This window comes from Sinocyclocheilus grahami, unplaced genomic scaffold (genome assembly GCF_001515645.1).
Source record: "Sinocyclocheilus grahami isolate Dianchi unplaced genomic scaffold, SAMN03320097.WGS_v1.1 scaffold77.1, whole genome shotgun sequence".
In the NCBI taxonomy this organism is placed as follows: domain Eukaryota; kingdom Metazoa; phylum Chordata; class Actinopteri; order Cypriniformes; family Cyprinidae; genus Sinocyclocheilus; species Sinocyclocheilus grahami.
The window spans coordinates 1,127,919-1,149,988 of record NW_015505256.1 but is presented as its reverse complement, the minus strand read 5'-3'; the positions used below and the strand labels follow the sequence as shown (position 1 = coordinate 1,149,988).

At 36.4% G+C, this 22,070-nt stretch overlaps 1 protein-coding gene across 1 annotated transcript in view; it reads right to left on the bottom strand.

The window, feature by feature from the left end:
* LOC107586094 (inactive heparanase-2-like) overlaps positions 1 to 22,070 on the bottom strand; it is a 79,411-nt gene that overhangs the window by 56,880 nt on the left and 461 nt on the right. Inside the window, exons 2-3 of the mRNA XM_016273329.1 lie at positions 19,237 to 19,391; positions 18,643 to 18,804 (exon numbers count right to left, since the gene is read on the bottom strand). Of these exons, the coding sequence (XP_016128815.1) occupies positions 18,643 to 18,804; positions 19,237 to 19,391 (317 nt within the window). The remainder of the gene's footprint in view (positions 1 to 18,642; positions 18,805 to 19,236; positions 19,392 to 22,070) is intronic.

The following is a 22,070-nucleotide window of genomic DNA, read 5'->3' as shown; positions in this document are numbered from 1 at the left end:
CAACAATATCACAAATTCTCCACAAATGTGGCTTGTATGGGAGGGTTGTAAGAAAAAAGCCACTCCTCAACTAACAGATGTGACTGAGCTTTGCCAAAACTCACCTTGAAGATTCTGAGGCAGATGAATTTAATTAATATGGCCTCAACACCAAACAATATGTCTGGCATAAATCCAATACAGCTCACCATCTTAATGCACCATTCCAACAATAAAGCATGGAGGTGGTGATATCCTGTTATGGGGGTGTTTCTCTGCAGCAGGGACCGAAGCACTTGTCAGGATAGAAGGAAAAATGATGGGGCAAAATGCTTTCAAATTCTTGAGGAAAATCTGCTACCAGAAAGTTGTCATTGGGAAGAAGGTTTACCTTCCAATGACCCAAAGCACACAGCAAAACTGAGCACACAGTGGTTAAAGGAGAAAAAGATGAATGTCCTTGCATGGCCAAGTCAGAGCCCAGACTTAAACCCCACTGAAAATCTGTGGAATGACTTCAAGACTGCAAACAGTCACCATCAAACTGAACTGAACTTGAGCAGTTCTGCAAAGAAGAGTGGGCAAATATTGCAAAGTCTAGATGTGCAAAGGTAGTAGAGACAAATCTCAACAACCAAAGGCTGTAATTAAAGCAAAAAGTGGTTCAACAAAATACTGACACAAGGGGGTGATCCTTTTTCCAACTTAGTGATTCTATTCTTTTTTTACTCATTTTTTTCTGATATGGTGTTATATAATTTCACTTGGATGTTGTAAGTTGCACTGAGTAAATACAGCTGGATAAAACAAAAACTGTATCCGTCTTCATTTCAGGCTGAAAAGCAACAAAATTTGATTATTTTAAAGGGGGATGATTATTTTCTATACCCACTGTATATATACTGTATATATATATATATATATATATACAGTAACTAAAAAATGAACTAAAATGTATATTTTAAATGCAATGTGTGTAATAGCTTCAAATGCAGCTCATCCAAACAGAGTCAAAACCAAACACAGTAGTTTTTACAGTAGCAACTCCAATACTATCACACCAAAAGGAAAAAGCACAATATTTTTTTATCTGACCAACCGTGTGCTAAAGCATTTTTAACTGGCCATTCTCATCTCAGGACTTAGTAGTTCCTTAACATAACCTATTTACCTACTAATGCCGTAATTACACTGTAATGATCACTTTAAAGACAGCACAAGAAGGGTGAGGCACCCTTGAGCTGTTTTACAGCACCTCTTCAAAGGAGTTCCTTCCTCAGACAACAGAATCAGTGCAGCCTGTCCTCACAGAAAACATACAGATCACAAAATACACACCGGCCTTCGTCTTTCAGCTCTATCGGAGCTATAGTCACTCTTACAAAAAAGGAACCCCTGTGACATGTTTGTTTGTGTTTTTCAGCTCTAAGTGACAGGATGTTTCATGAATCGTCTTTTGGCAGTAAATCATCGTCTTGGAACGTAAGCGCTTGTAATAATGTGGAGCGTATAGATTTGAGGGAAAAAAAACATCTGTCCGGTTAGCCTGGCTGGTCCTCTCCAAATAAAACCATCTGAGGCTGAAAGAAGATGAGCAGACGGCACTAACCCGATACATGAAGCGTGAAGGATACAACGTACTATGCAAAATTCCCTAAACGGCAAGAAATAATTTAAAACAGCTCTCTGGTCTCAGAACAAATGCTCTTTGTGATTAAATACTGAACTGTTCAAGAACATATAATTTCAATCAAATCTTCAATGCCAAAAAAGATGGGGAAGATTGTTTGCATAGTATATGAAGATGTGTTTACTTCCCCTCACAGACATTGAGAACCAAAGGTTAGTTTTATGTTGCCAGACGTTTCACTGTCAGCATAAGGTCAAATTCAGTTTCTAGTCTAGATAGATAAATGAAAAGTGACAGTTTGTTTTGTTATGTGCCATTTGAAATCAAAAAGGTTAGTTAAATGCAGTAGTTGAAAATGGCGATATAGTGAGTTCAATTCATTCAATTAATTTTTGTGAATAAGATCAAGCAAAATCTATTTCAAGGGAATCGGTTCAAAACTCTAATTTAAAAATTAATTTTAAATATGCTTTAAGTAACAATAAGTGACTGTCACGTTTATGGTCGGTTTTGGTTTTATTTTCTGTGGTTCCATTATTCCTGCCTAGTTAGTTTCCATGGTTTTTTATTAATTAGCTCCACACCTGTTTCTGTTCTCCCTAATTGCATTCCATGTGTTTATAAGCCCTGTCTGTTCTTTAGTTCCCTGTCTGCTATTATTTGTATTTGGACGTTTTGGTTATGCTGTGTGGTTATATTTTTCCAGTGGATTTGTAATTAAATACCCTTTCTCCTACTCTTTCGTGAGCGCTTGATTTAGACAGCAGCAACACGTGACTGTGACAATATATGCTGAATATTACTGTTTATTACTTACTGTTGTTACATTGATGCACATAAACACAATCCATTAAATATTTGTCCTTGAGTTAAGAAAAAAAAACTCTTTTATTGTATTTTATTTCTTGCATTAAACATTCGGAATCTATTGGCTACAAGGGCTGTTTGGCTGGAATGGTTCTATAATTGAAAAGTAATAATTGAATATAGTTCAATTAAATTAAGACATTTGGCAAATACATAAATATTGAGATAACTTTTATTTAGCATGGATGCAGGAAATTGATGGAAAGTGACGGTGAAGAGTTGTACATTGTTACAAAAAAAATATTTTTTCTAATAAAAGCTGTACTTTTGATTTGTATATTTATCAAAGAATCCTAAAAACTGGTTTGCGCAAAAATATTGTGATGACTGTGATAATGATGAGAAATGTTTCTTGAGCACCAAATCATCATGATTTGCTGAAGGATCATGTGACACTGAAGACTGGCATAAAACTCACAGGAATAAATGATTTTTAAAACATATTTAAATAGAAAACAGTTATTTTAAATTGTAATAATATTTCGCAGTATAACTATATTAACTGTATTTTTGATCAAATAAATCCAGCCTTTATGAGCATAAGAGACTTCTTTCAAAAACAAAAATCCTACTGACAGCAGGCTCAAAAGGCTAAAGAAAATGTCAAGATATATTATAACCCTAATTATGACTGAATTTCTTGATGCATCACATCCATTTTCTAACGAATCATAATTAACCATTGTCCATGCAAATATTTACACCCCTACTGATTGCAGTTTACACAGCGTATGAGTCAAAACACCAAATTCACCACCGAGCAAAACAGACAAACCACCTGCACCAGCTACCAAATATGGAACTAATTTTCCGGAATTCCTCCACATACATGGAACATGTTAAAATGATGAGTTACCGTAGTGACTCATCTCATGAGATAAGGCCCCTCAGTGCATAGTTCAGTCGCTGGCCTCAACTCTGCATCAGAGGTGCAGACCTAAAGAGCAGTTAGGTCTCTGTAGTAACCGTGTCTGACAGCGCTGGAATAGTCTTCAGTACTGCGTCGCATGTTTCCACCAGATGCTCTCTGAAAAGAACAGAGCATTTTTCCAAGCATTTTACCTTCAAATACCTTCCAAAGATACAAGCCATCAAAACATTAGTCTTGGGTTCCCACTGTAAATTCTCAAGTAGACCGATCACGCTTACCCTAGTCAAACATGTCAGCCGCCTGAAACAGACATCAGCTCGCCTGACCTCACTGCACAAGTGTAAAATGTCTGCTGAAGCTTCAAAAACAACCTAGAAGCAAAGCAATTTCACAACTTGTTCTCACAGACCTGTACGGCTTGTCTCACTCTTAATATTTAAAAACATTATGCAATACCAAGGGGATCCAATTCATATTTGTATGCATACCTACACTGAAAAAAAAGCCGTAGAAACAATTTTCACTCAGAAATTGCTAGCAAATTTCACATTTAATTACAAAGAAACAGCAAGTAACATTAAATTTGGCATAAAATTTTGAAGTAAAAAAAAAACGATACCGTAATTACATGTAAAACATACTCCAATCACCTTTGTTTTATTTACAATTTCAAAAAAGTATTTTTTATTCAGTGTACATACATATTTGGACAGATACCAAGTCAACCGGATCGCATAAAAAATTTAACTATTTTATGAGGTGGTGATTTTTTATGAATGCGTACAATGTGATAAATACGGAAACATATGATTTTTAGAAAAATAGCATTAAGGTCCACCTCTAAACCTAATTGTCAGTGGGGCATAAGCAGATTGTATGAAACCATACAAATGAGACTTTACAAATGTATACAAATTAGATACCGATTCGCCAAAACGTAAAACGTTTACAAGTTGTCAAGAGAGTGTGTCGGACCATGTTTAATACTCAGATTGCACTACGCAATAATATGCACTAAATAAAAGTGATGCTGTAACTGCAACAAAGTCATGGGTTCAATTCCCAGGGAAAGCGAGAATTGCTCACTTTAGATAAAATCATCTGCCAAATTCATAAATGTAAAATCTTTTAAAATATAAAATCTTGTGCATTCAATAACCTACAAACCTGGAATAATTAATAATTTTTTTTTTTTAATTGAGATTTATACATCAACTGAAAGATGAATAAATAAGCGTTCCATTGATGTATGGTTATGATACGACAATATTTGGCCAATTTTTTTTTCTACAGTAGGAAAGAAAAGAAAAATTGATAATTTTGACCCATACAATGTTTTTTTGGCTATTGCTACAAATATACCCCAGCGACTTAAGACTGGTTTTGTGGTCCAGGGTCACATTTGTCAATCTCTGACTGCAAGCTCCTAGTGTTTCCATTTTAAAAGCTGTCCATATCTTAATATTGCATGTAACACTGAACACTGCAACACTATTTTTTTTTAAATCTAGAATCACACTTTATATATAATACCTCCAAAGAGCAATGGGATCACATTGGGGATGCTGATGTTACCATTATAAAAATGTTTAGCACTCTAAGCGGCTATGGGGCACCACCACAGTAGAGGTGCTCTGTTGGCCTTATGCCATGCCCAGTCAACGGCGCTCTCCATCTGCCTTTGCTTAGAGCCGTCAGGTCTTGTCACTCAAGTTTAAAGTGAACAAAATAAAGCAGAGGGGTTCTGGTTAGCCCCTCCTGACTGAAGGTGTTTTAAAGCACTACAGTCTGCCTCGGAAAACTCAATATTACTTTTCCTACCCATGTTCCCTAGACCAGAGCAAATTTCATTACATGTTTATGGACTTATAAAATTCCTTCCAGAATACGGCTTTCTTCACACGCGGTTTCATCCAAACTCACTGAGGTCTTAGCACTGTTGTTGCAGTGCTGACATTTATCCACATATTTTTGTTTCATCCGTTCAGTTGAATTCAATTCAAAGCTTGATAGATTTCAGCTTTCTAATAGAGCATCCTGAGAGGAAACAGATAACAGACCAACCAATCACAAATCTGCAAATGTGCTGAAAGATCTGGGCCGCTAACCCAAAGGTTCTAGTTTCAGGCCGCAGAAGGGGTTTCATGGGTTACTTTGCTCCAGTATTTAAATGATTGTTCACACAAAAATGAACAAAAAACTTACTCGCCTTTGTGCTGTTCAAACCCTGTAGGACTTTCTTTATTCTGTGTTATAGCAAAGAAGATTTTCTGCAGAATTTCCAAGCTAAGTTTTCCATAAAATGACAGTTGTGGTCACCATTCACTTTCTTTATATGGAAAATTGTTGCCTGGGCATTCAGCTTATTAACTGTTTTTGTGTTCCATGGAAGAAAGCTTTGAAATGACACGAAGAGGAGTAAATTATGACATAATTGTCATTTATGTCACTATTCCCTTGCCAAAACATCTTAAAATTCACTGCACTATACTGGGGGAAAATGCCATAAAGTGTTTGGGATTTTTTTTTCTAGTAATTTGAATTTATGCTTTAGTCATAATATGATATAAAAAATATTGTACATGCTGTTCAGAAAGAGCGTTTATTCCAAATCTTTAGTGCTTTTGGAAACACCCTCTACCCTAACAAACACTCTCCTTAACACATGCACACACAAATGCACAATTGTGTTTGTATGGTTAGTCTGAGCAGCAATAGTTCTGCATTCCACATGTCAATGTTCAGGCTTCTGGCAAATTCTCTGGATTTACAAATACACAAATAGCTGGGCAGGAATGGGAGAAATTGGAGACTGCAAATTAATTTAATTTATTTCTTCTTTCTCTTTCAAATAAAAATAGAATCCACTTTTCAACGTTGCATAAAATGTATACAACATTATTTGTCATCTAACGACGAGACTTTTCATGGAAAAAAAAACAGAAATGAAAGCATTTTTGGCTGTTCTGCACAGTAGATCCTAGATTTCCAAACATACGCTTAGCATCACACTCTCTGAGAAACTATAAACAGTGTCAAAGAGCAAATCTTTGGAAAAGGTTTTTGGACGGACACCTTCCTATGGCTCTTATCAATGGTATTATCTAGGAATTGTGCAATGACCTCATTTGGCCAGGATCTGTCCTAGGTCCTCTGCTATTTTCGATATACATGTTGCTTGGCCTTGGCCCACTAGTGTTAAGCGTCTCAGTCTCAGATGCCACACCTACGGTTCACTCACTAATCTATATGGCAAACAAAAATATGGCAAAAGCTAGTAAAAAAAACAAAACAAAACAATTCCAATCTGATTGGCCGACACAACTACCAAAAGACACACAGTCACATTGCACTTCTTCTGTAAAGCGTTTTGTAAACTACTTTTAAAAGGTGTTATATAAGCAAAGCTTTATGTACTTTAATCACTGGTTTTACAGAAGTTGACATCAAACCTACTCAGAGTTGTGTTACTTAATAATGGCAAGCAGAAAAGAGTTGTCCTCTCACATCAAAATCCACTGACATATTTGTTTATAAGTGTTTTGGACTGTTTTTGCTTGTAAAAGGTGCTTGATCTGTGCATATTTCTCTCCTGATTCAGACTGGAAAAAGCAATAATATGGATATAGGACTTGTATTTTAGTAACGGTTTGGAGTTTTGCTCATGTGCAGAGCCAGTCCATGGCATAAGTGACCTAAGCGGCTGCTTAGGGCCCCCATGGCCACCAGGCGGCCCCAAGAGTACATTAAATGACCGCTTGTTTTATTGTATTTTTATTTTTGTGATATATTATGTCAGTGGACAATGGCAATTATATGGAGTTTTGGTTTCATGCCACAGTCGCCTTTGGCTTGCTTAGTTGGGGACGCTTGACTGATTGCACAGACACTAGAGCTGAACTGAACGATGTCATCACTGAATCATCAATGAACTGACTTTAACTTGAAAAATGACTGTTTGTTATTGTCCTCTTGCATTATTGACAAACTATTTTCCTGTTCGTTACTGTAAAGCTGCTTTGACACAATCTGTATTGTATAAAGCGCTATACAAATAAAGGTGACTAAACTTGACTTAATTTATATATACGTACAGGGCCGTCCTTAGCTGACGCGGGGCCCAGTGCGAGGTAGGGAGCGGGGCCCCTCTCTGTCCATACATGTTCCGGGGGGTTGGTGGGGGTCCCCCTCGGTCCGATCGCGATGTGTCAGATTAATATCACGTAATTCACCCATTTCTCCCGAAATACATAAGTGGCCAGTGAACTGGGAGAAGAGCAGAGTAAACTTTATAGTTACCTACACAATGTGTATTTGATGGGAACAAATATAAAATAAACCTGGGGGGCACAATCAGATCTGAGGGGGCAATGTGCCCTTTGTATTGTTAAAGGGGTCATATGATGCGATTTAAAATTTTCCTTTCTCTTTGGAGTGTTACAAGCTCTTGGTGCATAAAGAAGATCTGTAAAGTTGCAAAGACTAAACTCTCAAATCCAAAGAGATTCTTTATAAAAGTTAAGAGTCAACCACGCCTACCTAAAATGGCTAATTTTAACATGCCTCCACATGTCTACGTCACGATGTAGGAAGATTTGCATAACGCTACCCAAATGTTCACGCAAAGAAAGAAGGCGTAACTTTTATTCTCACTGTAGTATTGTTGTTGCTGCCACCGCCATGTCGTGAAGGCGCTGTGTGTTTTGTTGTGAAAGCGAAACTACTTTGTTTGGCCTTCCAAAAGAGGATGATATGGCTTCGTCATGCCTAGAGCTGATCCGTGCTGGTCGCTGAGGAAATACATCAACTTCACGCTGTGGATCGCCGGATTGGCTTTCACCGTGAACGAAGTGGAGTCCAGCCCGGGGTCGTCACATGTGGTTTCCGTAAGTACGTTTTCATTTAAACGATTTGCCACTGATGATCAAACGTGAGTTTTGAGCAGTGTAGAGTAGCGCTTGTTGTTTGTCATTTCTCCTATCACAAATGCAGACATGGTTGTATGTTTACGCGACGCAATGCAACGCAACGCGTAAAATGACAGTATAAATCATTATAATCAGTAATTATGTCCCCACTGGATGCAACAAATGCCTCGTTTATAATGGGTTTTAATGTGTTTGTCTCGTCGCTTCGGCAGGACACGGCATCACAGTATGGTAAGGGGCGTAACATTTCTGTCACCTCCGCTTGAGGTATACGGCCAATCACAATGCACTGGATAGCTGGCCAATCACAGCACACCTCGCTTTTCAGACCGATGAGCTTTGTAAAAATCAATTTTCAGAAAGGCGGGGCATAGAGGAGAAACAATAATGTACAGTATGTGGAAAATAATGTGTTTTTTGAACCTTAAACCGCATGAACACATTTCATTACACCAAATACACCTAATAATTTTCTTTTTAGCAACATCATATGACCCTTTTAACAGCTTAACATTATTTACACTGGGCTACCTTTGGGGTCGTTGCTATAACTAGCTAATTGAGGCATAATGATATTGGATATTGGTCTGCTGGTTTATTTAGCTACTTTTCAGTACACCACATTAAGTATGCCACTTAGTACTGGAAGACTTTGAATGTTAAAGTGCAAATTAACACCTTGTGGGTTTGCTACTGTTACAATTAAAAATCGTAGAAGGGTAAAAACATGCCAGGCAGACATTGGCATGATGTAATCAACACAGATACAACAAATACAGTTGATAATGGGTGTGTTAGATTTATACTGTGCGAAAAATCAAGCATTGACAATAATCAGTCGTATTGTTGGCACCGAGGGGCCCCCAAATAAAATTCTGCTTAGGGCCCCATAAAGGCTTGGGCCGGCCCTGCTCATGTGTGATGTCCTCGCTGCCAAACCATAGTTGTGGTTCGTGAGAATTATAATCAAAATGATCTCAGCGAGAAGCATCTGAATGATTAAAGATCCCTGACCGGTATTGCAGGAGCAGAACAACTACTGACAAAGAACATAAAAATGAATAATACCCTCTTCACAGGTGGTAACATCTAGATCTAGCCAGCTCCTCACATAATTCACATATCTTTGGGCAGTTTTAATACATTTCTGCAGCAGACCCACTGAGCTTGGGGTCTCTATTCAGTCTGAACAGTCCAGGGAAGAGTTCAGCAGCTGTGCTATTTAAAAAATACTCTAGAAGAAAAGAGTAACCTGATACACGGTGGAGTGAGAACACAAATCAGATGAGACCTTCATGAGCCACAAATCTCTCCTGCATCTGAAACATCACAGAACCACGCGTGACTGTGAGGAGGACAGGGCCAGCAGCCTGTGATCAGCCAGAATATGAAAATAGCAGACTGACATGCATTTACTTTCCTGCACTATGACCTGTATTGGATTCTGTAATTCCTTAAGCAGAATACCATCCTATGCTATTCTGAAATGCAATATCAAAATTAAAGGAATGCAACAAATGAATAAACTCATTGACAGTGTGTAAAATATTAGGAATTCATATTTTCTCATTTCGGTGAGCTAAACAGCATATACTTTTCAATCAAGGTTGGGCAGAATTCAGAGTTTACAAAATGTTGTCTCTCTTTCTATTCGTGAATTGGAACTTGATGCCAAACAGCAAGAAATTCAACAATGTCACACAAAGGAGTTTCAAAACTCCATTTATAAAAAGCATTTACAGTATGTTTTGCAACAAAACAATTCCACTGCTAATAAATCCTACATTTTGACTAATTATGCCAATAAATATCAATTATTTTGTTTCTATATGTATGTGTCCTACATATTGTTTATGTAAAACACATACTGTCTGATTAGAAATATATCTCTAAACTAAGTTCAATACTGAGTGTCAAAACATTAAAATGTTGCCATACAGTGTCCAAAAATATACACCACATTGTTTTCAGATTTCTTTATAATTAAGCAATACCACACAATCAAGAGTCCTGTTGTATTTTATACTTTTTATTTAACAGAACAGTTTTATTTATTTTTTTTTTTAAGTTAATGTTGAATAACATATGCTTTTTAAAAAATGTGGTCTGATAGTTTGTATATTTTTTACATGTTTAAAGTTTTTTTATTATGATTAGTTTTATATTAAATATTAAAGTATTTAATAATTTTACAATAGATGTTCGGCCTAAATAAAAATAATAAAATGTTGTGTCACTGTGCAAATATGCAAATATGGAAATACGCAATATGCCGAGTATATCGCAACTTGTTTAAAGCACAATTCATGCTGAAAACCATTCTTTATATTTCAATTCATATTACAATTCTTCAGTCTCAGGAATTGAACTTAAATTTAAAACGCTCTCTCAATGTCTTAATTCAGAATTGCACATAGCCCTGACTTCAACGCATATGCAATTCTCCTAGAGAAAGTTCAACATGTAGGGTGAACTTGTGGTGAAGCCAGATGGTCCTTGGAACATTAAAACTAGTTAAATCAATGTCCAACCAGGCTGAGAGTACTGAAGCTGCCAGGTGAAATCACCACAGCAACATATAACCAGACTTCACCTCACATAATGCCAAGCTGCCACAACAATCACTTCCTTCAGTCTTTGTGATGTCAACTATTAACAAAATGTCCAACAGTGCTAATTCCTTAAAAAACTGTGAATATAATCGTGCTCTGAGGCAACGCTCGTGAATATCCACTGACAGCTTAATTAGGGAAATGCTACAAGTCTGTAAGTAATGAAGGACGAATGCTTTGAACGTGGAATTGAAGGCGAACAGAAGATTGGTTGTTAAATAGGTAAAGTACACACTAAAACGCACTTATTTTTGTTCTTACATGGAGATTTATTTAATATTAAATTCTATTTTAGCTCAAGGTCCGAAATATACTTTCTGGATGTGTAGAATTGGCAAAGATTAAATAATATCAAAAAATATTTAAATCTCTGTGTAAGAACAAAAGTATGTGCATTTTAGTGTGCAGTGAGAAATCATTTTGGCCTCAGTCATGAAACACACGCAGAACGAATATCTATGTAAAACATTCAGAATTGAATTAAATGCAGCAATTTGCGTTGCAATGGTTTTGCAAGCGATTTGCACAGAAATTTGCTCTGCTCGTGTTTCATGAATGAAGCCCATTGAGATTTTGCGGTAATTTCGTTAAAGTATTTCATGCAATTACACTCTTTATTGATTTTTAATAAAGGTTTTAGTAATGTCAGTAATTGAAACGTATGTGGTAACAACGCAGATGTCTTCGAGAATCGCAGCGGTTTAATATTTGTTTATGAAGGGGTGGTATTAAACTACCTGCAGCTGCTGAAGTGCAGTTCTCATGCACTATGAGTGCATGACTGATGACTCATTTATCAAATGAATGAATCAAATAAAAAGGAAACTTCACAGACTAAAAGCTTATGGCTTAATAACAACCACAGGAATGGGAACTCCTTTGTTGGGATGATCTTGGATTATTATTTGGAATTTTGTGTTGCATGGTAAGGCCAGGCAAATAACTCCAATGTGTGTGATTTGGTAAACCACTAAAGAGCCGTAGATTAATGTATCATGTCATCTTTAATTTCCTAGATTTTGATACTAAAGGGAACTGCTGGATGCAAAAGTGTAAAATGTGGCCCATCCAGTTCCCACAAAATCCTGGCTCAGAATTTGGCCACAACTGTAGAAATATTATCTCCACAAAAAAACTAAAACAAAATCTCTTGGCCCACCTTATATTTCAGAAAACAGACTTTGAATAAAATGATATTCTCCAGCCATGTTGGTGATCACAGTAGCTCCCGATGTTATGCTTATTATGCTTCCAAAAGTAACGTGGCAACAGTAAAGTATCATACATGTGCATTATCATGTATGGTCAAATTAAATATAGCACTTTGATCACCAACATCTCAGCAATTCATCACCACAGTATTATAAAGATACTATCTTAATTGACAAACAATAACAGAATTATTAGCATCGCTTCTGTGATTCTAGTTTGTAAAATCTACAAAAAACATCTTCATTCACTTCAAAAACACTGGTTGGTTGCAATTAAATGATCCACACTGAACCATATGATATATTTTTAAGTGTAATTCATTTTCAAGGCATTTAAGATCTGAAACTCCATTTTAAACACATTGGATAATTTTGACGCTAACATCATTATTAGACTGAGTTTGTGTACCCAGCAGGGAATTTCGACTCCTTCCAAGCATTGTAAACATCTGTTTTCTCTTAACATTTGGTCACAGTTTATTTTCATTATTTTGAAAATTGTAAATATGCTGCTATTATGTTTCTACTTGCAAATTAATTTAAAGGCTAGTTTATCACTTCATTTGGCAAATTGAACAGCAATATATAGCACAGTCTGAGTCATGCAGGCTGACAGTTTCTTGTTACATTTACGAGATATCTAGAGCTCACTCTGTCTTCATAACCTTCTGTTGTGGCACATTTTATTTTTCCAGTTCAGTTGTTGTTTTATGGTCATTTAGAAAACCTTGAGTAATGGCTCAACGTGGAAACATTCAGAAGAGTCTGTAATATGTATTAGCGTCTTATTTATTTACAGTTCTGTTCACTCATGTCACACACTGAGATTGTAAATGTTCATGTCATATTTGCCAATATCTCTCTCTCTCTATGGTTGTAAAAAATAATAATGCTAAATAATAACAATTATAAATATAATTTATTTTATAGCAACTTTAATGCTTAAACAGACTTGAAGGCTGCTCTAAAAAGTAATCAGCAATAATTGGGGAGGATAAATAAATTCCATAAATCATATCAAGCTCAGTGAAACAAATCCAAGATGGAAAACGATATGTTGCTTTACTTAAAAAGCAATGGCTGTGGACACTTAAGAGCAGTGATAGAATCTTTGCTAATTAGCACATGCACATGCATGTGTGCTTGTGCTATTGCTAGCAACTGCAAGATATTTTAGTTCATTTAAATAATCATATGGTTTATTAAATAATATATAGTTTTATGGAATTTAATTAAAGGAATAGTTCACCCAAAAAAAGTAAAAATTGCTGAAACTTTACTCACCCTCAGGCCATCTTAGATGAGTTTGTTTCTTCATCAGAACATATTTGCAGATATTTAGTATTACATCACTTGCTCGTCCATGAATCCTCTGCAGTGAATGGGTGCCGTCAGAATGAGATTCTAAACTGCTTATAAAAACATCAAAGTAATCCACACGACTCCAGTCCATCAATTAACGTGAAGTGAAAAGCTGTGTGTTTGTAATAAACAAATCCATCAAGATGTTTTTAACTTCAAATTGTTGCCTCTGGCTAAAATATGAGTCCTCTAACCATAATTCTCCAGTGAAAATGTAGTCTCAACTGAATCAGGAGAGAAATATGCTCAGATCAAGCTCTGTTTACAAGAAAAACAGACCAAAACAGTTCTAAACAAATGTGTCGGTGAATTCTGATGTGAGAGGACAACAGGAGATGGACTTTTTGCACTGGAGAAAGCATTATTATAGATTATGAACTGTTAGAAGTTAAAATGCCTGAATGATGGATTTTTTTCTTACAAACAGCTTTTCACATTTCACATGTTAATTGACTGACGTAAATCGCACGGATTACTTGGATTATGATGATGTTTTTATCTGTTTGGATTCTCATTCTGACGGCACCCATTCACTGCAGAGGATCCTGTGGTGAGCAAGTGATGTAATTTCTCCAAATCTGTTCTGATGAAGAAACAAATTCATCGATCTAATTGTGAATCAAGTGTCTCTGTGCTTCACGAGTGCTACTTGTATGGCCTACAGATATATTCAGCTCTTAACTCTTCTGGGGAATATTGAGCATTGTGTGTAAGTCTCTGCTTAATGTCTCAGATACAGAAAAAAAAAATCATGTTTTCCTTCACAGGCAGAAACATCTGTCAGAGCCTCAGATCTATCATTAGCACACTATTCTACGTACACTCACTGTGTTTGTGTTGAGTGCACACATGTGTGTTTTCACTGCTGCTGGGAGAGGAGGAAAAAGTCTCCAAACTCTTTGTGTCACTTTGAGCACGAGAAGAGAGAAGAGGACAGGAAGACTATTCGATGACTGGCAAATGAAATTCTGCCATGCGGTATTCATCAAAATACTCCAGCAATCGTTTCAATGAAATAACCGCCCAACTATGGAGCAAACATTATCAACTGGACAAAAACTTGGGCTCAACGAGCCAAAAAGCAATTCTGAGTAACATGGGCATGTTACCCAAACTTGTGGAGGGAAAACAAATGACGCAGTGTTGTGAAATGGCACCATCTCACTTCAGACTGCATCTGGTCAAAGCCACTCCTCATTTTTGTGCGGAACGATTACTGGAGGTTTCCCCACCTCTAGCCCATTTGCATGACATTTCCTTACTTTTAATGACTATTTGAGGACTCAAGTAGTTACTGCTGTCAGCGAAAATGAGAGGCTAAAGGCTAACTGTCAGCTAGCTAATACTCAAACTGCCCTCACTGGACAACTTCCTGTCATTTGTCTTTGAGCAAACGGACAGGAAATAGCTTTGAATATAGCTGTGCTGCAAACATGCTAGCATCGCCCAGACAGACTCCTTTATGTCTGTAAGTGGACGTTGGAGAAATGTTTTGAGCAGAAAGCGAAAGCAAAAAAATTCATGCGATTTAAAGGGACAGTTATTTATGATGAATGCTGCTCTCCTGAGGGTCTGGCAAACCAGTTCACGGATCTAAAGTGCACCATGACCTCAGACACGCTAAGAATCACACGATGACAACTATAAAGCCCTCTACAGCTGAGCTCTGAGCACACAATGGAATTTACCTTCACCGCATTTAGCTACATATCAGTTGACACTTCACTCAGTGCATGTGGAAGAGAGTAGTTTCCAGGAATGGGATACAAACAAAGCGAGCATAAGTCATTTAGAGAGGTGGACTGTGGATATTTATCATTCTTAATATGTCTGCTTGTACTGAATGATATATACATCTATTGTGGGGTTATGAATGCTGTGATATTCACGAATCCTTGACTCCATCAGCACTGGAAACTAACACGCTGATGAAATGTACGGTTACAATGTCCAAATAAGCACATAATTCAGTCTTTAAAGGTGACGGTTCCACTGGCCATTATTACTCAATTCAATAATGCATGCAATTGATTTTTCACAAACATTCTGGTTTGGGTTTGTTTTAAATAGCCAACCCTAAGTATTCAATTTCTGCAAACAATTTAGCCTGTACGTATACGCTATCTTGTATGTGCTGTAGGTTATTTCAGCCTTAGCTGTGATATTCAATGTTATTGTTTGCTAAATGTTTTTGTTAACTATAAAAACTCTCATTATGTAGATTATATAATGTTCACCATTTAAAATGGAACCAGAATGCATCCTAATGTAACCACCTAATATTTGCTAAATGAATATATGTGTAGATTTCTGCTAAATTAATAAAATGCCATTTTGAATGCTTTATTTCATCTTTTATATCTATTTGCATTATCAAATGCAATTGGTCTTTTCTTTTCTGCATCTATTTAGAAAATTATTCACTTGCTTAGTATCATGAAATCAGCAAAACAGTCATAATGGAGCATTTTGTTTACCTAGAGCAAAACTTTAAAACTTTAAAGCCTAAAACTTTAAAGGTAATTTCTGTTTGCAATGGAAGATATGCTACTTGATATCATGCAAAAGCAACCGGTTTTTTTTTTGTTGCTGAAAATACCAAATGCTGCATCTGCAGTTAGCCAAGCAAATAGTATTTGGTTATTCAAATGATCTTAGAATGGCAGCCCATCAGTGATCAGTTAACCATGTAAAACCTGACACATTAAATCATAATCAGAAAAATTGAACAGTTTAACATAAAATGCAATGCAATACAATAATGACTGAGAGATGTGGAAATAAACGTTCCCCCCAAAAAGCCTATGTATCATATTTGATACATTTTAACATGTTTTTTCTAAAAAATGATTTATGGATAACAAGTTATTCTTATCTGTAAAGATTTTACAGCAAAAAGACTACAACCTGACGCTGGACAGTTTTACAATTATACTAAAAGCCCTGTTACTTGCTAAAGAGCAAGTCTTGATCATGATGATAATTTAGAGGCCTTAGAAATGTGTGCGTCAATTATGATATAGTTGTAATACGCAGTAGGCTTTGTATGGTTAAAGAATCTTACTTAATTAGACACTTTTTTATTGTTACTAATTTCTTTAGGGTTTTAAAAAAATGTGCCTTACAAACATAAATACAGGAAATGCAAATCTTTTATAAAGCAATATTTAATAATAACAAAATAACTGAAAACGCAGTGAATAAGGAGCTAAAACAACAGGCAACATCATGGAACATAAAAGCAGCATGGAACTGTAGCAATTTGAGAGCTTTGAGTGCCCTGACCTCGACTTGTCTCAGATGGTTTGCTTTAACTAAACTGGACTAAACTGTAGCGAGTGTAGAGGTGAAAGCTAGTATGACCTTGGGATTGTCTCACCACGGTTTGTTTTAACTGGCAGGGGGCTTTCACGCCTATTACTGATAGTTCTAATGAGAAAAGCTCAGAAAAGCCAACCTGTGCCGAGTGGAAATGGATGGGGCAGGGCTATCTCACTGCAATTCCCCTGCCACCTGCCAGTGACTGCACAGGGGGCATCTTGATTGCTAACAGACCCGTCTGTGCCGTGCACCCAGGTGTCTTCATTCTCACCAATCAGTCATGCACACGACTGGCTTTTTGCTACAGCATACATGCTGAGATCCACGGAGAGAGAGATTCCTTTGCTAAGTGTGTTTAGTCCCAATTCCTCTTACAGCCGCCCTGTCAAACGCAGATGTGTGTAAAAAGATGTTTGGAAAATAAGGGTGAAAGTTAGAAGAGTGTTTTTTGCTGAATTTGGCATGAGAACGGATTAGGTTTGATGTCAAGTGCAGTTCGGAAATTCTCATCTGAGCTTATATATCAATATTAATATGAAAATGAGCGGCGTGACCTGTACTGGAACTCACACAGTGCCTGACATAAAACTTAGTACAATCTTTCCACACTAAATCTGTTTTAAACAAATAATCTCTCTACGGCTGACTGTACCTGATAGTGATTTGAGTTTACATTGAGATTACTGCAATGAATATAATAACAAAACAATGGCATTTACAAAAAAACTAAAAGCTGGTCTGTCAAAGAAAACCCCATAAATATCCCTTAATTCCCTTTGTAGAGTGTTGAATCAGAGTTCAATCGACAACAGTGTCTTCGCAACAAAAATCACTGCATGATCCAAACAAAACATCACACCTGATCCAACCAAAACACATTTTTTTGTGATTTTAATACACACAGAAAAGATACTACTGACCTGATTCCAAATGCATGCAAAAACCTCCCTGCTCTCCTTCTCAGATCTACAGCAAGTGCTTTTACAAAGTATCATTTCTGAAATCATTGTCAGCTGTTGTTTCTACTAGCCTTTTGTATATGTCTTCATTCAGCTCCATGCAATCCTTGATCTGACATTTTCAGTACTACAAAGGTCTCTGACAAGTGCCTTTCAAACATTTATTCCCCCATAAAATGGGGGATCTGAACATTTGGGACATTGTCTGTGTGTGTGACTATGAAATCTGAAATTGGACACTGGATTTATACAAACAGGCAAAGCACAGCTGTTGAAAGTGATCAATAAACCCATATGCTTGGCTGATTGTTTGCCGGACCATCCTGTCTCTCATCATTTGAAACCTATGCGTTTCTGTAACAAGCAGAAATGATTACATCACTGCATTTGTTGGCGTACCTATGATCCTGGAGACAAAACATCTCAATATAGTTCTTAAACAACATAAAACCCAACTATAAATACAGAAAGCACCCAAAACAACACAGTCGTAAACACACCATCTACAAGACTAAACCTTCCTACTAACTTCAAAAATCTTTTCTTAATTTTTGTCACTAATAATATGCTCTGTTCAATAGTTTGTTAAAAACCTACAATCTCAGAAAAAAGGCACAACAATGTCACTGGATGTGATACACTTTCAAAAGGTACTAATATGTACTTTAAGAAGTACTAATTTGTACCATTTAGGGATAAATAAGGAACAAAAAAAATGTACCTTTTAGTTTTTGTGCCTTAGGTTAGGCCTACTGCCCCAGTCACAGCTTTGTACCTTTTTTTTCTGAGCAGCATATATGTTTAAGGCTATTTGGTGAAATTCTGAGGCAAAAAAAAAACAAAGCCTAACCATGATATACACTGGATTAGCTCAGCATCTGCATGTTGCTGTAATCTCTTACCTGTTAATGTGACATCGCTATAGATGTTGGAGAGCTGTTCTTTCAACAAGACCTGTTGCATCTGAGCCGCTTTCTCCCGCTGCAGTTCCAGCATCATGTCTGGGTGGCTGGCCAGCTTGCAACCCTTTTGTTTGTCCAGAGCGAAGTCACTGCGCACTATGTCTGCATGGAAACCGCGAGAATGCTTTTGGAGTTCTTTGTGCATATCTGCCCATCAAGAGGACAAACTAACCACTAAAAGCGTAATGTAACCATGCATGTGGTTTGCCTTGTGGACATGTTTACTAGATACTCAAAATGTATTTCTTTCTCTTTCATGTCTATTGAAAAAAAAAGTATGGGTAATTAAAAAGCCATTTCTTTTCCACAGACATGCACTAAACAAATTAAATGCATCAATATTTATTCAGATATATTTTTGGTTTGTACATGCACATTTTTGTTCTACATAGGCACCGCTTTAATATCTTGATTCCAAACAGTATTTCTAGAATATAGTTACATTTCCATCAAGGTTTCTGATCCCAAACTTCTCATTCAATCCTGACAATTTATGCAAAATCCCTAATTGAAAACGAGCAAATCAGACCTCACCATCTTCATAGTTTTTGAGGTAATAGTCTGGTCCAGGCCCTCTAAACTTTCCAAGATTCTTCAGGTTATGAAACTGGAGAAAGTCAGTCCGTTTGCCCCCAAACCTCAAATAAGCTGGAGAGAGTCCCCGTGCCAGAGTGACTAACCGCTTGGAGCTGTGGATACAGAAAGATGTAAAGAAACCCAAGGGCTACAACAATGCTGCACTGGAAAAGTAAAAATGAGCAGTGGTTACCTTAAAGGAGCCGTTCGGTCCTAATTTAACTTGACCAATCTAAAGTAGTCATTTTGATTCAGTCATAGGAAATAAGTTAAGTTAGTCATATTTTAAATTAATAAAACATGTCCATTTAAATGTGACCATATGAAGCAAGTTATTTAGATTACCTGATAAGACACTGTATAGTGCATCAAATCAGAAAGAGAGGGTTTCTTTATGACTTTACACTGTTAGAGTGAAGATGGACAATAAACTGAATAAACTGACTAATTTATTTAAGGCTTGTTTGTATAGGATCTATATCCTTTCAAATTATATATTACACAACATATATAACATACAGCAAACATATAGTATTGTATACACACACTGCGTCTTATTTTACTTGACGATGTAAAGTCTGTAATGAGGACAAAAAAAACGGGATCATTTTCAGAGCAGGACAAGGCAATAATATCTCAAAGCTCATCAATTATTATAAACCCCTATTTTATTTTTTGGATATTTTCTTCAATCTTTTTTTATTTGCGACCTAGTTGTCGCCATTAGATTGGTGCATAACTTTCTTACGGAAACTCACAGACTGTCGTTCATCAGATTTAGTGTGATGTATGCTTGGTTTTAGGTCGCAGTCAGTGGTGGAATCAACAGCAGATTATTTCACACAGAGCTGCAGCCTGTGGTGCTACACGCTCGTTTCTTTCTAAAAAAAATAAATTAAAAAATTAAATAAATACCAGTTTTTTTTTGTGCTTTCCTAAATAATGAGACATGATACGGTACCAGTCGTAAAAAGAGAAGCTGTAAAAAAAAAAAGGTGCACATAAAACTAGGCCTATAAACAAATATTCTGCCTCTGAGCGTAGAGAACTTAAAAAAACAACACCAGATGAAATCAAAGAAGAATAAAATCACATGGAATTAAAAAGGAGTGAAATAAAATATATTATGTGAATTGTTTTATATTATTTTGTGAAAAGCAAAACAAGCTAAATTGCCAGAAACTGAATCGGCGAAGCCTGCGTTTGGTCGGTGTGCCAGAAACTGTTTTTTAGAAAATACATGAGGATACATATATGATATGATATATATATATATATATATGTATATATATGCATATAGGAGAAAGAGAAAACTTAAGCATGTAGCGGTACACAAACTCACAATTCGCTCATCTGGTGTCACGTCCAATAATGTGAATAATTACATTTAATCAGACCAAGCATGACTTGCATGTTATTTTGGGTTTTTCAATTTTAAAAAATTAAAAAATAGTAGTGCAGCTTCCGACAGAATAATAGCGATAATAATTCATACATTTACATATATATACTTCAACATAATGGTAGCCTATTATTGTTACAATAGGCATTAACATTATGAGAACCTTGTTTTGAACGCATGCATGCGCATATCATTAGCTAAACATGATAAATATCACATCAAATCTGTTGAACGGCTGTTCTCAAACCATAGAAGATTGTAAAAAAGAACATAATATAGTGGATATAAATGTTCAAGTAGACAAGTCAAATTCTGCTTTTATTCAGTCCTTGTTTCTTGCCATCTAGGCTATACAGAAAGAAACGAAGTACGCAATTTAAATGTAAAACCCAAGCAAACCCCTCTGACTGCTTTATAAGTCTGCAATAACTTGCACTGTACACGACAGAAAACTAACAAATGCCACGACAGCAGATTGTGGTTCAGATTTATGTGGGCCACTTCTTAAATTCTTTTTTTCCAACACCTCATCCTGACTATCATAATAATTATTTGGTACTATATCGATGGTAAACACTACGCTACATCGATACTGAAAGCTGTCCGGGGCTATGAAAGACACTTACATTTCGGTTCTCCGTATGGTTTTGTGTCTTTTCTCCTCTGGGGGCTGGAACACTCATATTCACTTCCAGGTCAAGCCCTGGTGTGCAAATTAACACAACCATTCAAATCTGTGCGTATATTCAGGTTTCGCGTTCTAATATATAAATTCATATTCGTATGTGGAGTAGAGAGATCGGGCGAAGCTCATCCAACAACACTGTATCACTGGGATTGAACAGATGTTTTTTTTTTTTTTTTTTAACATTGCGCGTAAACATGTTGAATTCTACTTTACGCGTAAAATGAATGTCCGAAAGTTCGTACAGAGATATGGTAGGCTACACTGGTATTTTACAAGATACAATTATAAGCTGCATAGAAAATCTGTCTCTTTCAAAAAGTGCAACCAAACATGAAGTTTATCTGTGAAAAATAAATGTCTAATAAGAACAAATGGGTTTGGAGTTAGCATATATCTTTAGAAAAATATGGTATTGTGTAAAAAAAAAAGTGTATTCAAGACGTTGGTCGATAGATTAAAACATACATAAATAGCAGTATCAGGTGTTAGGGCAGTTATATGTTATTGGAAAGATTCACTGATAATGTCTAGTAGCGTTCCTGTTGGAAAATCCAGTTGAAGCCTGGTAGCTCTGCTTGAAACATGGAAGATGGTTTCTAGCTGGTCATCCAGATTGACCACTTTAAGATAGTATGTTGCTAATCCAATATGGTTAACCAGTTTGGACCAGCTTTAAACCAGCTACCATGTTCTAAAACACAC